The 23802-nt window shown below is 34.9% G+C and overlaps 1 protein-coding gene across 4 annotated transcripts in view; it reads right to left on the bottom strand.

The window, feature by feature from the left end:
• LOC121730902 (elongation of very long chain fatty acids protein AAEL008004) overlaps nucleotides 1–23802 on the bottom strand; it is a 66472-nt gene that overhangs the window by 11994 nt on the left and 30676 nt on the right. For all 4 annotated transcript variants that reach the window (XM_042120112.1, XM_042120111.1, XM_042120110.1 and 1 more), the window contains 4 exons: nucleotides 15797–15987; nucleotides 11217–11297; nucleotides 4668–4830; nucleotides 3864–4000 (listed from right to left, as the gene is read on the bottom strand). In XM_042120112.1, the coding sequence (XP_041976046.1) occupies nucleotides 3864–4000; nucleotides 4668–4830; nucleotides 11217–11297; nucleotides 15797–15987 (572 nt within the window). The remainder of the gene's footprint in view (nucleotides 1–3863; nucleotides 4001–4667; nucleotides 4831–11216; nucleotides 11298–15796; nucleotides 15988–23802) is intronic.

A 23802-nucleotide genomic window follows, 5' to 3' on the forward strand; every position in this document is an offset into this window, starting at 1 on the left:
CAGTTAAGAAGTAGACCACGTGAACGATCATAGGCTATCAATTTTAAACATTTTTAGTGGCTATACAGTGTGTAACAAAAATAAGTGATAATACTTTAGGATGTGTACGCTCAAAGACCAACTTTTTTTTTCACTTTTGTATTTGGAAACTCGTGACGCCCTTGCCCATACAAAAGTGAAAAAAAAATCGTCTTTCAGAGCTGCTACTTTCACAGTGAACTCTCTACAAGGAACACGTACAGACCCTAAAGTAGACACTTATTTTTGTTACACTGTACACACTATTTTATACCCGTGCGACGCCGGGGCGGGTCGCTAGTACTTAATAATATGAATTAAACCGTCTTATTTTCTGAGAATAAATTACTGTAAAAAGCTATAAATAAAATAAATACTATTCTTAAATTCACAGAAGTCACGATGTTTCATAACAAGACGACAGGATACATTGTAACTGGTATGTGATTCCGAATGTGCGAAATATAGCAAATAATAACTGTCTTGTTTGTTAGGTTACAGGCGATAATTATTATTTAGTCATAAATCTTAAATAAGTATAGAGCGAACAAGCGAGTTTTCCAGTTCATACTCGTGCATCTGTTTTAGGCTGGTCGCATACACACGTTTTCCGTATTCGATTTCGAATGTGGAATAATTACGATTTGGAATTCCGTGAGACTAGCGCTCGTTTTTAGGGTTCCGTAGCCAAAGGCCAAAGGGTAAAAACGGGACCCTATTACTAAGACTTCAATGACTGTCCGTCTGTCTGTCTCCAGGCTCTATCTGAGATACAATCTTCACAAATCTTCTGAAATTTTCACAGATTATGTAGGTATATATATCTGTTGCCGCTGAACAACAAATACTAAAAACAAAATAAATTAAGGGGGGGGGGGGGCTCCCATACAACAAACGTGATTTTTCTGCTTTTTTTGCTCGATCTCAATAATGGCAACAGTTAGGCACTTGGAATGTTCACAAAATACTTAATTGTATTTATAATTTAATAGTTAATAATAAAATTACAATACTGTAAATAATTAAGGGGGGGCTCCCATACAAAAAAACACAATTTTTGCCTATTTTTGCTCTATTATGGTACGGAACCCATCATGCGCGAGTTTAACTCGCACTTGGCCGATTATTTTCACGCGCGACGCGTCGGCATGCACTTGAAATGTACGTGTGGAATTTTTTACGTTCGGAAATAAGCGAATGTGTGCGCCAGTTAATATATTTTCCACTGATTTCATGCATTCTGATTTCCGTATACGGAAAACGTGTGTATGCGGCCAGCCTTATCAAAAATAACTTGACTAGGACTATTCTTAAATAGATTTTATTTTGCTATTTTGTAAACACGACAGCAAGACAGAACTACGCCACCCCAGTTCATTTGCTATCTAAAGCTGGAAACTGCATCACAATCCGTGCAGTAGTTTCAAAGATCAAAGCGAAACGGCGGAAGCGTAGAGATAAAGAAAATCAACAAGATTGTAACGAGTTAACATTAAGTTTTAAAAAAGTTGACAAACCTACAAAGGAGATACGTAAAGCAATAAATAATCATTATCTGATGAGTTGTAACATAATATGAATTTAAATAGGCAATTTGTTTAAAGAAGTTTTCCGCTTCATACTTAATAATATGAATTAAACCGTCTTATTTTATGGGGAAATCCAGTTTTTTTAGAATTGCCATTTGAACTGTTTCTTACGAATATTAATTTGCGGAATTATCCCATCTAATATTAAAAACGCGAAAGTGTGTCTGTCTGTTGTTCACACCCTAACCGCTGAACCGACTTTGTTGAAAGAACATCGAACCTTATTGGCATACCTGTCGTATTTTGGTGTACACCTATGAAACATACGCCAATCGAAAGCGAAGTTGTTTACAATCAATAAATATTCTTTGACAAAATGTCGTAAATGTTATACTTTCTGAGTTATTTCAGTTTGAAAATGTAAAATAAATAACAATTTAAAGAACCTGAAATATTTCAAAAAGTATAAACATTTCTTAAATGTTTTGACATTTAAGAATTTTTTTTAATATTTCAGGTTTTGTCAAAGAATAATATATTTGTTGTTTGTAATTATTTTTTTCTGTCGGTTGACGTATGTTTCATAGGTGTACACAAAAATACGCCATTTTAAGTACTTGAAACTAATTAGGTATGCCACGCTCCATACAAAAAGGTTCGAACTCTTTTGGTGTGGTGATAAGATACAGGATAAGATGGAGATAAGATGAGTCTTGGGGAAGGGCAGATAATACTTTTTATCCCGGAAAATGCACGGTTCCCGCGCGTTAAACGAATTTTGACGCAACGGAGTTGCGACCATCATCTAGTTCACAATATAAAACATATTTTGCTAATAATATTTTGATTGGCTATTGTCAAGAAAAACCGAAAAATACCAGCAGATTATACAAATAAAGTTAATTTTTAACCTTTGAACTATAATAGATATTATGCGGTTATGTAATAATATTACAGAACCGCATAATAATATATTATAGTTATCATAATGTTTTGTACATATTATGTATAAAACATTATGATTTATGATCCATAGACGTTATATACGTGACATTAGCCATTAAGGCTATTTTAAATCATAATAATTTAACAATAATTATTATAACCTACATTTAGCGTGCTAGTTGAGGATAAATTTAACTAGAATATTATAATTATGTATACTGTGCTAGAATATTATCTTTTATATATAAAAATTGATTTTCAAATGTGTTAGTCGCGCTAAAACTCGAAAACGGCTGAACGGATTGGGCTGATTTTAGTCTTAAAATATTCGTAGAAGTCCAGGAAAGGTTTTAAAGTGACACGAAGTTCACCGGGACAGCTAGTTAATTATAATAAACATTGTTTCGAAAGAATATAAAAACTGGTTAAGAGCGAGTTGGATACGAGTACATACACACACATGAACCATGTATTTTTTAGTATTTCTTGTTATGGCGACAACAGAAATACCTTCATCAGTGAAAATTACTACAGCCAGTTGAGTGCACGGCTAAGGAGATATCACACAGTGATATATACAAAGATAATATAATAGACGAAGTCTCAGTCAGGTGCTGTTTTACTCTTTGAGTACGGAACCCTAAAAACTTGAAGTTTCCGTTCCAATTACCATATAAAATTTAACATTACAATTTATACGTTTTATTAAAACTACCCTGCCCAGGCAAAAACCTGCAGACTTCGCCCAGACAGTTATACAAGAATGTTAATTTTACGTAGTGCGTGATTCATGTTTTACTACTAAATAGATATTATAAAGAGGAAAAAAATGTCATTTTTATTATAATTAGAGTAATACTGATTTTATCATTTGATATAAAACATTTTGCTAGATTTACTATTTGCATTGAATAGGCTCTTAAAATACTGCAGCGATTTTTATATAAAGCATAATATTATTATAAGCACGCAGCAAAGAGACCAAGCTTTGGTCGATTTGAAAATCGGTCCGTAGGCAGGACGTACAATCGTCAAATCCGTGCCCCCAATAAGAAAAAAAAAACTTGAGTGGTGTCAAGGGACACAACGAAGTTATAAAAAACGCCATTTATTGACGCCCAGGAATACTAACAACGACACTTTTGGTGTAATTGTAATAAAATTTGTGTAAACGTCCGGTAGATATGTCGCTGTTTATTCTCAAAAACGCCATCTAGTTGACGCACAGGAATACTATCAACGCCCTCTGCCCCTCCTAGGCAGGTACTAATAAAAAAGTGTCGAGGTCAAGTATTGTTCCGTCTAGCCTCCTTTCGCAACGCCATAAGGAACTTCGTTCCAAAAACACCATAGTCTATGAATAGTTCTCACCATCTGGAAGGCGGTGAGGTACTTCTTCCACCAAATGTACTTCTGGTACTTGGGCCCCATCGCCGACACCATGTAGTAGAAGTACATCACTATGTGCACAAAAGTGTTGAGGAGCGCGAAGAATGTGCTGTGACCGCCTGCAACAAAATATAAAATAACGCCATCTGTCGTCGAAAAGCGGGAATATACTAGAATTTCGAGCTTTTATCACGGGCTTTGAGCGCGGCGACCGAATTATGAAATTCCGTAACGAAAATAAACCTAAAACTCTTCACTCGGACCGGCACAGAGTTGCGGCGTTGCCAGAGTTCGGCACAGTGCTTGTGTACGGGCGACTAAAGACAGCAATTACAGTCCCCAGTGCCACACGTATTTTTTATTCTGTTAATGTGTTTAGGCAGGGTCTTTGTGCGTCTGAAGAGATGGTGAATCTTAATACTTCACGGCACTCCATTACAGTGCTACAGTATCTATATCATAGACCAAAATTATCAACGCCATCTTGTAAAGGTTGGTCTTTCCATATTATGTTAACTACCTAGGAAACTGTATTTTAATAACTGTAAGGTAGTTTAGAAGTAAAGCCCTACTGATGACTCGGCCTACGGAATTAAATTGCTCACTTCATCTTTTCTTTGTTTCTTGAAATTATCAAAAAAGCAAACACCCTTGCTACTATACGAATACGCCTAGCCCCTATAAAATCACTTTTACTTGCTTTCTCGTGCCATTTAAAAAGGTAACATCCCTGCTACTTAAAAAAATAATATGCCTCTTACAAAAAGAAAAAAAAAACCAACTCACCCGGCGCAAACTTCACTCCGAACCAGACAGACATGGGCATGATGCCGTGGTGTATGACGTGCAGGGTGGACACGTGCTCATTCTTCTTCCGCAGCACGAAGAAAAGCGTGTCGAAGAATTCCGTGAACTTGCTGAAGTAGTACCACCAGCAGGTGCTCGTCATCTAATAATAATAACATTTAAATTCATGAAACTTTTGGCATTATAGTTAATCAGGGTAAGTTCGCATACAGGGTAAGTCCGGATAATTCAAGTTAACGCTAAATTAAACAACAGCTACGGTACGTTACTACAGTTTGCGGTTGCAGTGCAATATGGCGTATGTGCCCGTAGGCCGTAGCACTTGGCAAAAAAACACTGACTAATTTAGTAATAACTTGAATTATCCGGACTTACCCTGTGTCCGAACTTAGGGTAAGTTCAACGTTACGTCACAAAATAGAAAGTAAACAAAGAACAATGAAAATTCAGTTGACATGATCCCTGAAGGTAGGAGGTGTAATCATTTGGACGAAGGCTAGTCTAAACTCTAAGGTAACAAGGTCAGTATGGTATCAGTTCAGTCCATCAGTCTCAGACTGACCCCAGAATAATGGCCGGAAAGTACATAATAAAAAAATGATCAGTCCGTCAATCACACGTTCATTTTTCGTCAGTCTGGACCAGACTGATAGACTGAACTGATGCCAGACTGACCGTATAACCTTAGACTTAGTGTGATATATTCGGAGTATTTTTTTCAGACCCTGTATATCCCGATTTCACTTACCCATACCCTAGTATGGGTAAGTGAAATCGGGATATACAGGGTGTAACAAAACAAAGTGATAATACTTTAGGGTGTGTATGTGTCCCTCGATAGAGTTTACTTTGTAAGTAGCAGCGCTAAAAGTATTACTTTTGCTATTTTTCGTTCCTATGAAAAATCATAGATTCTTATGAAAAATTACCCAACATCATGAATTATTTAGAAAATAGAAATAAAAAATACGTCTTTCAGCACTGCTAAGGCGTTTTACACACGGCGCGGTAGCGGCAGCGGCACCGCCACCGCGGCGGTGCCGCGGTCGGTGCCGCTCCATTACTCATCCTTGTATTTCTATAAGCCCTTACAAGTTACACACGGCACCGCCGCGGTGGCGGTGGCGCTACAGGCTACGGCGCGTGTGTAAACACCCTAAAGCATATCATAAAGTAGTTCCTGGATGACCGAGCTTTGCTCGGTATAGGCTATAGCAAACACTCATTGAGTTCGTGTTACTTAAGAACGCCATCTGATGGAATAGGTTTAGCTGTTGTTGTGTCGTTAAAGCAATTAGTTGCTCACACAATAGTATTATTATTCGCCAATAGATGTCAGGAAGAGTCATATTTTTCAGTTTATCGATTATCGATAAACCCCCTATATACTAAATTTCATGAAAATCTTATATATATATATATATATATATATATATATATATATATATATATATATATATATATATATATATATATATATATATATATATATATATATCAAAATCAAAATCAAAATCAAAATCAAAAATATTTTTATTCGGAGTAATTTTTTTACAAAAACTTTACCGAACGTCGATACTACGGTGCCTACCACCGGTTCGGGAACTAACCCGGCGAGAAGAACCGGCGTAAGAAACTCGCACGGGGCCATCTTTTACTAAAAAGATGGAAAATTACAATTTAAAACATATACAGTACAACACGGTCACATTAACCTGACGCACCACTGGAATGTATATGCAAGCTTCGTAATGACGTCATCACCATGCGTCTAGTTAATTTGACTGTGTTATATAACAATATTATCACTAAGAGCTATTTACAATAGGAATTATGAAAAATATTCTAGTAGCCTATAAGAACCACCCTATTCCCAAGGTGTGTTGTCGTCGATGAAATCATTGATTTTATAATAAGCTTTAGTACACAAACGTTCTTTTACTACATTTTTAAATTTATTGATAGAGAGATTTTGAACGTTTTCTGGGATTCTATTGTACAGGCGTATACACTGGCCTTTAAAAGATTTGCTGACTTTGCTAAGTCTGATCACTGGTATTTCTAATTTGTTCTTATTCCTAGTGTTAAAACAATGATTGTCGCTTTTCTTTTTGAAATTATTTAAGTTCTTTCTTACATACAGTACGTTATCCAAGACATATTGAGATGCGACGGTCAGAATATTTATTTCCTTAAACTTTTCTCTTAAGGATTCACACGATGACATCTTATAAATAGAACGTATGGCTCGCTTCTGCAGCACGAATATTGAATTAATGTCCGCTGCATTTCCCCATAGAAGGATTCCATATGACATAATGCTGTGGAAGTAACTAAAGTAAACAAGTCGCGCTGTTTCTACATCAGTTATTTCTCTGATTTTTTTAACAGCATATGCTGCAGAACTGAGCCTATCCGCCAGATTTGCAATATGCGGACCCCACTGTAATTTACTGTCTAAAGTTATACCTAGGAAAACAGTGGTGTCCACTAATTTCATTTTCTCATCATTTAATAATACATTGGTTTGTACTTGTCTAACATTTGGCAAACTGAACTTTAAACATTTCGTTTTGTTAGAATTTAATAGTAAATTATTAGCATTAAACCATTGTACTATTTTTAAGAGAGCACTATTTACCTCGTCGTAATTATATTGTTGTCGCTTCACATTAAAAATTAGTGAAGTGTCATCAGCAAAAAGTACTATCTCATGCTTATCTTTAACTAGATAAGGTAGGTCATTTATGTAAATGAGAAAAAGAAAGGGACCTAAAATAGATCCTTGTGGAACACCTAGCTTTATTTTACTACCATTAGACCGTTTAGAATTAACTTCAACTCTTTGCGTTCTATTTGCAAGGTAAGAACTTAACAGTTTTAGGGCTGTGTCCCTTATACCATAATGATACAATTTTCTGATTAATGTAGCATGTTCAACGCAATCAAATGATTTGGATAGGTCGCAGAAGATACCAAGTGCATCCTGCGACCCCTCCCAAGCTTCAAATATACTACATAGAAGACTGATGCCTGCATCTGTAGTGGACCTACCTTTAGTAAAGCCAAATTGATTGTTATGTAACAAATTATTACAGTTAAAGTGAACTAGTAATTGATTAAGAATTATTTTTTCAAATACTTTACTAAAAGTTGGCAAAATAGATATTGGTCTGTAGTTAGCTGGGTCAGACTTAGTCCCAGCTTTGAAGAGAGGCATCACCTTGCTATGCTTCATTAGGTCAGGGAACACACCATTTTTAATACAATTATTAAAGACTAGAGCTAAGTGCGGGGCAATGATGTCAATTATAGATTTAATAACTCTTGTGGACATACCCCAGAGATCAGTTGTACTTTTAACATTTAGCGATTTGAAAGTCTTAATAATATCCCTGGAGTCGATTTCTTTAAAAATAAAATTGACATCACATTCCTTGACATTTTCTTTAAGTAACCTTTCCGCAACTTCAGGTGAGGAATTTAAGTCTTTTGTAGTTGAGATCGGAATGTCAGCAAAAAACTTCTCAAAAACTGTCGCAACCTCAAGGTCAGAGTTGACCTTTTTATCATCAATATAAAGTTCAAGTTTAGAGTTACGACAGTTGACTCTTCCAGTCTCATCTGCAATAACTTTCCAGGTGGTTTTCACTTTATTTTTAGAGTTCTTTATTTTTTCTTTTATATGGAGGGCCTTCGCAGCTTGACAGACTTTTCTAAAAATTTTTGAATATTTCTTCACGTATATTTTAAAGGATTCACTAGTATTCATTGTTTTTTCATCATATAACTCATACAGTCTTTGCCTACTTACAATAATACCTGGAGTTGCCCAATTTCTGAAATTATTATTTTTATTATTTAAACTGACCGTTTTAGAAGTAAACACAGACTTGAATTCATTTCTCACTACTTTAAACAATGTATTAAAATCTTCATCTGGTTTATTTGACATATCTAAGCACTGAAGACTTGAAACAAGTTTACTTCTAAATTTCTCAATACGTTTTGTATTTACAGGAATAAACTCAATCTTTTCTTCAGTATTACTATCACATTTAATGTTAAAAGAAGCTAACTGTCCACGATGATCAGAACTCAGAGCATTAATTATTTCTTTTTTACAGGGAGTAACATTTGTGTAAATATTGTCAATGCAAGTGGCAGTTGTTTCGCAAACTCTAGTTGGTTCATTAAATAAATTAATTAGGTTAAACGATTTTAATAAGGATGTGAATCTAATTGTGGTGCAATTTAAGTCTAACAAATTAATATTGAAATCACCACATACAATAATCCTTTTTTTAGATGCACATACTTTATTTAAAACTTGTTCCATTATTTCTTCAAAAGAGTCGTATAGACCTGATGGAGGCCTGTATACGCCTACAATAATAAGGTGGCTCAGCTCAATACAGGCTACTTCGATTATTCGTTCAGAAGAGAATTTCACAATATCTTTTCGTTCTTTAAACTTTAGCTTTTTATGAATTAAAATTAGAGAGCCACCTCTAATGGCATTTTCTCTGCTGAACGAACTTGCTAACTGGTGATTACAAAAGTTAAATATTAATTCGCAATTTCTAAGCCAGTGCTCTGTAATACACATAATATCTAAGTTATATTCATTTAAAAACAGTTCGATATCTAATTCTTTTCCTATCATCCCTTGCAAGTTCTGGTGTACAAAGTTTATTTATTTATTTATTTCAGAGGCACATCAACAACATAAACACAATCAGTACAATCAGTTACAATATTCAGACTAGGGCTATGCGCTTATGTCAATTACAGATATGCACAACATTATTAACACAATTCAATGTAAACAGTCAGTTCAATAATATTCTATAATAATAAAAATCAATTAATTAATTCATAAAATAAAATGTTTTTGTTTAAGTAATAATCATATAAAATTTAAGTATGTACTTAATTAATAAAATAAAATAAAATTTAACTACTTGGATTAATATTAAAATTACAGTTACTTCTTTTATTTTTGGTAGTTTCCCGGTGGTGGGCACGTATATTATTTATATTTCTTAATACATTGCTAGAGTGAGCCTCTGTTGTCTTAGTAACTAATTTAAATCATTTGGAACATATTCCAAACTGTTATCTATACAGTTGTTTAAAAAAGTTGAATGCTCAATAAAAGCACTGGATGGTTTAGCCAATTTGTTGGCTTGTCTTAGAACTAAAAAATGAAATAGCCATCTGGCTATATGTCTGGTATAAGAATGTGATAAGTAAAACTTATCATATGTTAGATTATTAAACCTAAAATTTAAAATATTATTAATATCAACCACATCTATTTGTGGGATATTGTTACTTAAAAGTATACAATTTTGGTTGGTGGCACTACAAAGTAGGCTGTTCAGCTTATATCTTATATGATTTTCTTTAATCTCGTGTGGCAGTTTTTTACTCGTCTCTTTAATATAAGGAAAGGTAAACAAAATAATTTTTCTAATATTTTCTTTATTACTTAAAGTGTCTATATAATCCAACATTTGTTTTTTGTTTAACTTTCCTCTTCTCCCGATTAATATAATTAAAATTGAGTTGGGACAAAAAGTAGAATTAATTGCCCGGCTAATTAAATATATATACAAGAATATACAATACTATATACAAGAATTGCTCGTTTAAAGATATAAGATTATCACTTACTTTTGGTTACACTTTGAATATTGGGGGTATTTTTAACAAGACTGGTGACTCAGCGATGTACCAAATAAAATATAATTAGGGCATAGCATTCGGTTAAGCATAACAAAGTCATTTACTACAATAATTAATATTATAACAATTGTAATCATCTATTTAAAGGTTAGTAGGTACCTATTTCACACGATTGAGAATATAAAATATAATATTTTCAGTTAATAAGTATTAAAATGTATATCTCTAAGAACATAAAATCAAAATTTAAATATGTAAATTTTACGCTTTATGTTTAGTAAACAGGTACGAATAAAATGTAACGTTTGTTCTTCGTTATATTAAAATAAATTATAATAAACCGAGCAATAAATCCTATCAACAGGTATAAAAATCCTTTTATGGGCATTCGACACGAGATTTAAATTGAAGTTTAAACATTATTCGTGACATTTTAAAACAGTTAGCGGAAACGAAGTTTTTCTATGTAGGTACGCAAAAATTAAATTTATTTGATTACAGCAGCCTTTTACAATAAAGTCACTATAATTCCTTCTACAACTTATGGCCGGTTTTTAAGTATTTTTGACTGAAGTTTATCTTTTTTTTACAAACGGTTGTGATTGGCTAGCGTCAAAATATTAACTAATCAACAACGTTTGTAAATAGTCCTGTCAGTTCCGTCCACTCCAGTCCACTTTAGATTTATGATTAATGTAGCACGCACTACATAAAAAGACACACACCGCAACAGCACGCCTTATCAAGGCGTAGTTTTCTTGCATGTGTGTGCGTAAAATAGGCGTAGAGCCTTTGAGGTCCGCATACTACTTTTTATAGGTAAGGGCTGTAACTTACCCTCATTGCCTTAGGGCTCCGCGAGTAGTCGACCAGCTGACACCTGAAGTCGTAGTGTCCCCACCAGCCGCTTGCCATGTACTGTAACAAACACATCTCTATTAAATTTTTTTGCATGGCATGATGGAATTGACGAGCCGTCAATTCGGAAAAAGTTTATAAACCTACCCCAAAATTGGGGGGCGGCGAGGGGATGCGGGAGGGGTAAAGGTAGGGGGAAGTTTTGCTACACACATAGCGATAAAACTGAACAATTCGATGCACACATAAGGCGGATTTGTACGCTGATTCGATCGTAAAATGAATACGATAGGACTGGTTAACTTACTTATAATATTATTCTATCTAACCAATAAAAGTGTTTCAAGTTTCAACAGTGCAAACATTATACAATGTTTTATTTTGTCTGTTACATTGAAGAAACTAGAAAGGGCTTGACAGAAACGGACAAAACAATGTATGTCGTATCCACTGCGTTACTATTTATTAGTAAAGGGAAATGATGTTGACTGTGACCGAACTGGTCGATTTTATTATCATTCTAGTTGACCGTCTATTGCAAGTTGCGACATACCAGAAAAACTAGAAGTGAATTGCCAAAAACGCTAGATTTTTAACACTAAAGTTAATCGTGTCGAATTGGTTTAACTGTTTATTAAAAATTTGTATTGGAAATATTTATGTTGGTAGTTCAATGACTATTAAGTATTAACTCAGTGACCCAATTTCAAACTAGTCAAACATAATAACTGTATAACGAATCCTTAATATGGTAAAATATTTATTTTATTTATACCATATGGGTTACAGTTAGTATCCTGGTAGGATTTGATTTATTGGCATTTAGCATCTTTTCGCAGCATACTTTATTGATATAATTTTAAACTGGTTTTTAAAAAGTTTGTTGAACTCATAAAGGTCGATCACAATATGACATTTTCGCGACAACACTATCTACTATCACAACGAGCTTTTGCCCGCGGCTTCGCTCGCGTTAAGAAGTATTATTATATATACAAACTTTCTTAGCGGATGCCTACGTCATAATATCTAACTGCAAATTTCAGCCCGATCGGTCCAGTGGTTTGGGCTGTGCGTTGATAGATCACCATGTCAGTCAGTCACCTTTGAGTTTTATATAATATATAGATAAATATCAGATCTGCATGTGCAAAATATAATAGAAAAGTCGATAAGAGATAGATCTGAATTATAACAGTAATAATTATTGTATATAATGAGATTAATGACTAATAAGATGTTATTCATTATATTTTATAATTAAGAGATAGAAATTATATTATTATTTATTTATAATATAATGAATATAATATTATTAAATTATGTAAATTTGAATAATTTAGATCTGCAATTACTAGTTAATTGTATTTATTACAGTTCATGTTACAAATTAGTTAGCGTTTTTTGTGAAAGAGAACATACTTATATTTTAGGCATAATAAGGCACTACTTTCTTACATTTAAAAAATAATTGAAATAAAATTGCAACACCCTTTGGCGCAAGTCATTGACTTCATACAGCAGATTACATTGTTATAGCAACAAATGCTCGTCTTACAATCAGCTGTTTCTGTTAGGTCAATAGCCTCGGTGCCTTGGTGAGTGCAATATTGTGTATTTTTTTCCGAAAAATTTATTATTTCTCCGCTAAAATTTTTGAGATGATGATATGGCATATCCTTAGTTGAAGCCTAAACTTAGAATCTTAGGCCATATATTATACTGAAAATATATGACTTTAACACACATCATACTTATTATCTAGGCTTAGGGGCCTGTTTAGATATAAAATTTCTAGAAGGAGACTAGAGTCTTGCTAAAAATGTGGACCGTTAATGCTATGGTGTAACTTTTGCCTTTTGTAACACCCGATCATTAAGTCGGCCAATCAGCTGGTACACTTCCTTTTACATTTCACGTTTGAAGGACGTTTTGTGAAAGACGTTTTGTGAAGTAATTTTAATTAAGTACTATTTATATGTCGTGAAATTTCTACAACAAGGTGTAAAATTATTCTCACTTATAAAACAATTTCTACCAGTTTAAAATTATTCCAACTAGTGATCCAGTGCTGGACCGCTACTAGAGTAATGTACTTAAACCAAACAATCCAAGTTTTAAACAGCTATCATGCTTATACTTAAGGCGACGCCTTGATAATTTGGCTGTAGCGATATCGATTTTTCTCAGCAATGACTAAAGCTAAGAAATTAAAGTTCATTGTCAGTATTCATCATATTGTCTTTGAATTACCCATAGCATAACACGATTGGTCAACTTTTATAATACAGAATAATCAATCAAAAAGACCTCTGTAAAAAAAGGGATTCCTATTTTGCCAACAGAGGAGAGTGATTTAAGCTTCCAAAATTTGTAGTTAGATTGGTTCAAGCATACACTTTAAATTGCCCATAGCTTATATGAAATGTATTTATGGTTTTTAAATTACGCGACAAAAACTATTTTGTCGCTTACACCCTTTCCATTTTGCGGTGTTTAATTGCTTGTTGTCTATGAGAGGCAAACAAGCAATCTAAACCATCCAACACGGTATTTACTTTAACGCGGCGTCACCTTAATAGAGTATGCACTTAATGATCTTTACATGCCGTGACGATACATATTTACTATGTAGGTGGAAAAAATTATATATTATTAATTAAAATTAATTGACTCATATTTTTTTAACATCCTCTGCAAAGCTATTAAATGCAACTTAATTTTATGATGATCAAAAATAAAACCAATATTTAGTTTTTATTCTTATTTTGGCATATCTGGTATATTTTACTCCAGGCATTAAACGTTGCTGTTAAAGCAAATATGAAGTAGTGTTTATTTGAAATGGAAAAATTCCCAAAAACGGCAGTAAATACACAAGATATTGAGGTTATGTTCTGCAAATAGCCATTGAATTTGTTTATTTACGCGGATGACAGCATTACTGGCCGGCAAATATTTGACGATCGTTTTTACGATCTGATGATGTCAGCTGACGTAAGTGTAACTTAGCCGGGGTTCGTGGAAACGATGGTTAATGCCCGTTTCAGTGTGACGCGGTTGCATGTGTGGACTTGGGTCTATGCCACAACATTGCATTGCGGCGTTCATTGCACAGAAATGTCGATTCTCACGATGCTGTGCCACAACACAGCGTTGTAACTTCACCCCTAGGATTGTATGAAGCCTATAGTTCGTTCAGAATGGCGTAGACTTAATCATAATATTAATACGCAAACGAAAACTTTGTAACCCTTTTTACGAAAAATGGGGAAACGTAGGTGCATGAAATTTTGCACAGTTATAGTTTACATAATATCTTTATTTTTTAAATATCTATGGACGCTTGCTATGGTGAAGGAGTGCATCGAGCTTATATTATTTTGAAATTATGCTTTTATCATACATTTTTTTAACAAATAAAACATTACACACACTACAACACACACACTAAGGAGATGACAGATTTTTGAGTGACAAGCCTATAAGTACATAATTATACTCTTTTATTTATGGTTAAAGTCAGTTGTCAACAAGTTGACAAATTGAAAATAGATTATAGCTTTTTTATTAGCTTTTTTTATATTTATTTTATTGTCTTATAGTATCTTAGATCCTATTCGACAATGCTTACACGGCCAGTCTGAGATCAGCCGAGTCCCAGAGACAAGAGTTGAAAATATATATGATAATGTCAATCTTTTTTACAAAATATAGACCGTAGTAGTCTTAATGTTGTTGAAACTAAGGTCGAATTTCGACCATTGGGCGATCTCTAGTATACTTAAAACTACATCCGCGACGGAAAATCCGTATCCGTCTGTAAGTTGCATTTAGCCATAATTTTAACGAACTCCCGCTCTATTTCGCATTAAACTAGACTTAGCCATATTTACTAATTTCCATAAAATCGCACTTTTAACTGAGACAAAAATGGCTAACTAAGCCAGTTCTTTTTGTCTTTCATTCAAGTTGTCATAGTCAAGCTGTATCTTAACACTACAACAGTAAATACGTTAAACATACACGCTTTGATATCGGCCTGCTAAGTGGCAAGTAAATAAGAATATGTTCAAGTTCCTATATCGGCAAAAAATCAGTACTTTTAAGGAAATACGCAGAGGTTGTGTTAATTTTGTTTCATTACGACTTTAAAATACGTCAATGTACGTATACGTTATACCTTTTTTGTTCTGTGATAATATAATCGAATTAGAGTCTAATTGTCATCAATTTAACACATTGTTATTGATTGTTGAATGGTAAAAGATTTTCTGTGTAACATAAAAACTAATTAGTTTTTATATATTAACACAACGTCTGCGTATTTCCTTTTAAAAGTACTGATTTTTTGCCGATATAGGAACTTGAACATATTCTTAAACAGGCTCGAATTTACTATCATATATTTTCGTTTCCGGCAAGAGGACAAACTTATTTTCCTTACCTACTATTTTAGTTAATTGAAGATGGCAACTCTTTTTCTGGATAGAGCCCAAAACGTCATAAATTTAACTTGCTAAAGTAGTACAAGCCACAAAATACAATAGGATCCTCACCTCATAGAATATCCACGCGCTGAATATAGTCTGTATCAGGTTATATACTATGAGGACGTTGCGGAGCTCGAACGGCTTGCGGTTGGCCATGAGGGCTGGGCCGATCTTCTTGGCGCACAGGGCGTACGTGACGCAGGCCAGCAGCGTCGGGATCGGGGAGGACATCATCGGCCAGTCCTTCACACGAGGATCTGAAAGGAAATTGTATTGTTATAAAGTACTTGATATAGAACCTCTTCGTCTTATAATAAGGGGTTTTCGATATATCATTTGCCACCAGAGAGACGGTAGGGTCTTTCGTGTCAAATGTCGTGTCAGACAGACATATTCCCCGCGATCAAAACTCTCAAAATACCTCCTATTTTGAGCGTTTTGATCGTTTTTAACGTCAAGTGGAACGCGGGGCAAATCGTGACATGTGGAAGTTATTTCGTGACATATGACAGCTGTTTGACACGATAGACCCTACGGCTACATAGCGCCATTTGTCCCTCATTGATTTCGATAGTGACTGACAGATTTAGTATACCCCTCGGGTACCCCTGAGGTTCCCTTATTTGGTCACTACTGCTGGTCCTGGCGCCTTGCAGTAGGAAATGAGTGGTGTTGCCCGTTAAAAACTACGATGTAACTTTAACTACTTTAATAGTATATGCTTTTCCAAAGGAGTTTGGAGACGGCTTCAGAATCAAGTATGTAGTTGCAAGAGTTTTATTGAAAAAGTAGCTATAAGTCAGTAAAACTCTCTGTCTCTGGTTTATAGCTCATATTTATAGCACTAGCTTATACTAATAGCTTACTTGGGTCACATTTTAGCATATTACAGTAATAACAAAGTGACATAGAGGGTGGTGTGCTAAGAAGGTGCTAAGAGTCAGTTTCTCACGTTCTAGCAACATTACATCTTAATAATTGGATTTCACATAATTCTCGCTATGAGCGACCACTAATTTTAAAATAATTATGTTTACTCGGAACTCTAGGTAGCAACCGCGGGTTTAGTTTCCAAACAAATAATAACCATTTGCCAAATGCTTGGGCAAACTTGCTCAAATCAAAGTAGGCTTTGAAGGTCAAATCCGGATTTAAATGTGTATGAAGTATAAATACTGTGCATCGCAATAAATGTATTTTTGTACGTTAAACAAAATTAACAGGATATATGTATAGTTAAATAGGTACGTCGCACATACCTAAATTAGGAGATGGTGATTCAAAAGCTCGTGTATCATAGACGTTTTTATTGTTTAAAACCACAAGTCAATAAAAATAATGGGAGATCAAAAAAAGCCTCAGTAGGTATGTCGCTAAACCTACCTACATATTATTATTTAGCCTCTAGGTTTAGCGACAAACAAAGGCTCCATTTAAATGCGTCCGCGCGATCAACCCGTTTGGTTCTTCACTACGAGATCACAAGCAATTAATTGTATGTACCTATTTGCATTTTGCTATTTAAATAAATCGTTACACATAATTTCTTGTAGTCTAGCGGCCAAACCGCTCGATCGCGCGGACGCATCTAAGTTAAGCCCACTTTCACTGTTTGGGTTATATGCCTCAGCAATCAGCATAATATCTTAGTTAATTTTTAGCGTTCCGTACCCGAAGAGTAAAAACGGGACCCTATTACTAAGACTTCGTTGTCTGTCCGTCAGTCTGTCCGTCTGTTTGTCTTCAGGCTCATACGTGGGAGAGCCATGCTTCGGCACGAATGGGCCGGCTCGACCGGAGAAATACCACGTTCTCACAGAAAACCGGCGTGAAACAGCGCTTGCGCTGTGTTTCGCCGATTGAGTGACTTTACCGGAGGCCCAATCCCCTACCCTATTCCCTTCCCTACCCTCCCCTATTCCCTTCCCATCCCTACCCTCCCTATTACCCTATTCCTCACTCTTCCTACTCTTAAAAGGCCGGCAACGCACCTGCAGCTCTTCTGATGCTGCGAGTGTCCATGGGCGACGGAAGTTGCTTTCCATCAGGTGACCAGTTTGCTCGTTTGCCCCCTTATCTCATAAAAAAAAGGAACCGAACTATTGCTAGACTTCTGAAATTTTCACAGATTGTGTACTATACCTGTTGCCGCTATAACAACTAATATTGAAAACAAAATAAAATTAATATTTAAGGGGGCTCTCTTACAAAAACACACCTTTTGGCCTTCTCTATAACGGTACGGAACCCTTCGTGCGCGAGTCCAACTCGCACTTGGCCGATTTTTTATAATCGATGTGTATTATCTATATATATATATTGTTTATATATCAATAAATCTGCATTTATTGATATATAAACAAAATATATCAATAAATGCAGCTAAATATTCATATTAATTTAATAGTTTTATAATAACTCTATTCTGTAATTGACGTCAGTAGCGCCTGATAATGATAACGTAAAAACTAATCGATGTGCTTGGTTAAGTAAATGATGATTCTGTATTCGTCTTAAGAGCGTTTACACCTAATTACAAGTTTCCACACAAACCTGCGGCGGACTATTTGATTGGCTATGCGCGCAGCGATTTATAGTTGTTTTAAAATATTTGTAGGAAAAAAAATAACAGAAGATTTGTTGATATTTAAAAACATTTTTTTTAATTACAGTGTTCTTCTATGATTCTTCTATGATGATATGAAATATTAAATTAAGTTAAATTAATAGGTAAATAAAAAGTTATAATTCCTTGATATTTCTTTGATATTTCTCATTCTTTGAATTTAAATTGCATAAAGTTAAATTCCTAAACGATTTTTTTTTCTGCTAATTATTTGCTTAAGGTTCTTGTCAATAGGTTATTATTATTTTTTAATTAGATCTGTCGCAGGTTTCGTAAATTTTAAGCTTTGAAACTGATACTTAATCGGAATTTAAGAAAACCTCTGTTAAGGTATCGAGATTTAACGTATAAATACTCTAATACTAATATAAATCGTATTTATTTCTCAGCTAACTATATAGACAGTGAAATTTCCTATAAAAATAAGTTATCAACATTTTTATCAAGATAAGTGGTTGATGATTTTTTCAAGTTTGAAAAGTACAGTTTTAAGCAAAATTGAGCGTGAAAGGTGTAAACGCTCTTAAATAGATTTTAGAAATTGGGATTGCATTTTAGGGTCACTTAAGGCCCAAGGGAGACTAGATTTTTAAGCGTCCCGTGTGTGCATACCTAATTTTGCCTTAATAAAAACTGATAATAGGGATTTGCCGGAAAAAATTAATAACGATTAAATCTATATATATAAAACTCAAAGGTGACTGACTGATTGACATAGTGAACTATCAACGCACAGCCCAAACCACTGGACGGATCGGGCTGAAATTTGGCATGCAGGTAGATGTTATGACGCAGGCATCCCGCTAAGAAAGGATTTTAAAAAATTCTCCCCCTAAGGGGGTAAAATGGGGGATGAAAGTTTGTATATAATAATACTACTTAACGCGAGCGAAGCCGCGGGCAAAAGCTCGTAGTACTATAATGTTAAACGTTCGCCGACATGTTGAGTGCGGAAAGAAAGGTAGTCGGTAGACCTTTACATTTTGGTCATAATGTCACGACTCACAAGATAAATTAATAGAGGGGAATTAAGCAACAAATGATATAATTTTGGTTGATGCTTAATGCTGATATCAAAGGCATATGGCCTATGTTGCCTAACTTGCAACAAAAAATTAAATTGCAAAAATTCTACGTAACTATTTTAATTCAAAGGTATTGTAAAATTATTTTTTTTTGAACGACGATTTTTCAAGAATTATAATCTGTAACAACCGAATGCTATCGTCTATCACCATCAATAAACTATCCAGCAGTTCTACGAAATTTCTTGTAATTTTCTTCAATAAATAAATAAAAGCACGCCACGTAATTAACGAACAGAGTGCGCCATAACATAACCTTGGGGTCACAAGTTCAAGTCATCCGAAGGCTTTCAGGGCATAGCCCCACAGATTAATTAAGGGGTCAACGAACTAGCCTCAATAAATATGCGAAACCTTGCAGGGCGGCGGCCAATAAAATAATTATTTTCTTTCTGTCTGTCGGACTTCCCATGGAAATTTCCAAGATATTGATAACGGACTTAAGAGGCAATTTTTACCGGGCCTTCCCCGACAGGACACAATTTGAATTTTGATCATATTTTACAATCCTTAACTCATGGCAGGCATTTAAATTTAATGGGTTTTGTGACAGTTCCTGTTATGAATTTGAGAAATTTACTTCTTTTTTGTATAAAAAAGTCAGAGAGTAAAGATTTATATATTTTTTATCTTGTTACAATGAACACTATTATTTTACAATAGTACAATTTTGATACTGTTGTATACTATTACTATAAACTATTATACTTTCTGCTTTGTCCTCGAGATTAGCATTAAGTACTTTTTTACACTAGTAGTTACGCCTACGGTGACGCCAGTCTTGTACTAAAGTTGAGATTTATAAAAAAAAAAACAAATCTAAAAAAATAAGTGGGTAGTTTCGCTCACCTGTCACGAATCTTGCGGTTGCTTGTCATTCACAAGTACAGTGCTCCGCCAGTACGTACTATTTAATTTTTAGGTTTTTATTTTCAGTTTTAAAGTGCAAACATGGGTAAAAGGAAACACTCAAAGGATCATGATTACGAATATATCTCAAGAAAGTTGAAAAAACTCGAAAGAAAACTGAAACATGCCAAGAAAAAACGACGTGATTCATCATCGTCTGAACATGACGAAAATATGTTATCGGATCCTGAAATGCCGTCAGACAGAAAAGGTACAATGACAATTAATACTGTTACATCATACATGATAAGTCTGTTCTGCGGATAGCTTTTGGGGCTATCACTTTACAGACAATACGGTAACAAAGTACCCTACTTTTGGATATATTTTTTTCTTTAAAGTACCTGCTATAACACTAAGTTACTTGATAAGTTGGTGTTAATTTTTACCAACAATACTGTAACAATATAAGTACGTGTATAAATTTAGATTTGCGAGCAATTTTTGGGATTGCTACTTATCTAAATAGCATGTCACTTATCATAATAATATAAAATACAACTAACAAAAGCCGTTACGGCTCACTGAACAGGGTGATAAGAGATATAATGCATATAAATTATACAGTACTTAAGTGCTATTATTATAGACGTGTCATGCGTACCTACGCACTATTGACAAATTCTTGCTATTATTACGTTTATTATTTAAAACAATACGAAATAAATATGCATCGATTATTATTTTTTATGTATAAAATTACAGATGGCTCAGAGATTGAAAATGATCCGATTATTGAAGGCGAAATTGAGGAGACAGGACAATCTGTACCCTCCACCAGCACTGGTGCCACCGCTAATTTAGCCTGCAGCGTCGAGCCTGTTCCATCCACTAGCTCGTGCGAGTTACCTGCCCCTCAAAATGATTGCCAGGATCCTGAGGTGATGGCTGTGCCGGAAGTGGATAATGTTATGCTTGAATTGTTAGGAGACGACCCATCAATAAAAAAATTATACGGCAAGGATATTAACGCCGATCTGGCTGTGCGCCTCCAACATGTAGCTACAGTTGGCTTGGCAAAAGACCTCCGTAAAGAATTACAAGAAAAATATCTTCCCCCGAAAAATTGTACCCAGATTGATGCTCCTGAGCTTAATCTAGAAATTAAGGCTGCTGTAACGGATGTCGTTTTAAAGAGAGATAAAGGAATTGAAAGCAAACAAAAAGTTCTGGGTTCTGCGATATCGTGTCTCGGAGAGGCTATTACTATTTTGCTCGAGGAGCAGAACAAAAATACTGCAGTCATAAAGCTACTCATGGATGCTACTCGATTGATATGCGACTGTCAAAATACTGATTCCATGACACGTCGCAATTTTATCTTATATCATTTAAAAAAAGATATGAAAGACCAGTTGACAAAAACAAAAATTGACAACTGCCTTTTTGGATCGGATCTGGCTGATACCTTAAAAACTGCAAAATCAATTTCTAAGTCAAGCGCGGATTTCAAAATCACACCAGCTACTAAAACACCTGCAAACAGGAAGCCCCAAGTGCCCGTTACACAAAGGAGTAATTTAAACTGGAAGGCTCCTCCCCCAGTTCGCAGGCAAAAGATGGGGAATCAGAGGAAGGAACCTGCACAGAAATATCAGCCCGCGAGCTCCTCCAGAGCGTCATATCGACAACCGACAGCCGGGAACCCAGCGCGGAGTCGTCGGCAGTAGAATATGAGGTGAGTTACGCTGGCAGACTTACCCATTTTTATGAACAGTGGTCATCTATCACTAGTGACCACACAATACTGTCCTGGATTGCCGGTTACAAGATACCCTTTTGTAAGCCGGTTATACAAACACATCCTCCTGTACAACGCAGTTATACAGAATTGGAGAAATTGCAGTATACACAATGTATTGATGACTTGTTATCTATAGGGGCTATTTCCCAGTGCCAGCCGTGTAAAAATCAATTTTTGTCATCTTTCTTTCTTGTGCAAAAACCAAATGGTAAACACAGATTTATACTAAATTAAAAAAATCTTAACAAGTTTATTGAAACTGAGCATTTTAAATTAGAGGATCTACGTACTGCAATAAAATTAGTTTCACAGAATTCCTATATGTGCACCGTAGACCTAAAAGACGCCTATTTTTTAATAAAAATTCATGAGGAGAATAAAAAATATCTACGATTTCAATTCGATGATAATTTATTCGAATTTAACGTGTTACCATTCGGTCTTAGTACGGCACCCTTTGTGTTTACGAAAATATTGAAACCAATTGTAAAACTACTTAGATCCTGTGGCTTTATGTCTACCATTTATTTGGACGATTTTTTATTGATAAATGATGACTACAAGGGATGTTTAGACAACGTAAATAACACTATAAATCTTTTGAAATCATTAGGCTTCATAATAAATTATGAAAAGAGTAATTTATGTCCAAGTACATGTTGTAAATTTTTAGGATACATTACAGATACTGAAAGATTTCTAATTACTTTACCTCCAGAAAAAAATGGTAAAATTAAAGATCAAATTATTCATTTTAAACTTTTAAAACGATGTAAAATTAGGGACTTTGCTCGTTTGATTGGCTTACTTACATCTGCTTGCCCCGCCGTCGAATACGGTTGGCTGTATACCAAAAACTTTGAAAGGTGCAAGTATTTATTAAAATACCCAGATAATTATGAAAGGTATATGAACATACCGAGCAACTTAAGATCTGATTTTGAATGGTGGACTCGATCTATAAATACACCAACTAATAGTATTAAATACGACGAATACGTATTAGAAATCTTTAGTGATGCTTCAACTACGGGGTGGGGTGCGGCATGCGGAGAGGAGACTGCTAGCGGTACTTGGTCAGATGAGGAGCGCTCTAAGCACATTAACTATTTAGAAATTTTAGCAGCCTTTTTTGGCTTGAAAATTTTTGCAAATTTTTTTAATAATTGTCAAATATTGTTGCGGATTGATAATACCACTGCCATTTCATACGTAAACCGTATGGGCGGCGTGCAGTTTCCTCATCTTACACAAGTAACCCGAGATCTGTGGCAATGGTGTGAGCAAAAACAAATAATAGTATTTGCTTCATATATTAGCTCAGCAGAAAATACCGTTGCGGATGCGGTATCCGGCGGATCTAGGCGTAATCACCCAGATGTCGAGTGGGAACTAGCGGACTAAGCCTTCCAAAATATAATCCATAAATTTGGTGAACCTTATATTGATATATTTGCAAGTAGATTAAATAAAAAATGTCAAAGATACATATCCTGGAACAGAGACCCTGATGCAGTTGCAGTGAATGCTTTCACCGTATCCTGGTCGAAATTCTTCTTTTATGCCTTTCCACCAGTTTCTATAATTCTAAAATCTTTACGTAAAATCATGAAAGATAAAGCGACAGGCATAGTAGTGGTTCCGTGGTGGCCCACACAGCCATGGTTTCCTTTCTACAATAAGCTTCTAATTTCCAAGCCGTTAATTT

This window comes from Aricia agestis, chromosome 10, assembly GCF_905147365.1.
Source record: "Aricia agestis chromosome 10, ilAriAges1.1, whole genome shotgun sequence".
NCBI lineage: Eukaryota > Metazoa > Arthropoda > Insecta > Lepidoptera > Lycaenidae > Aricia > Aricia agestis.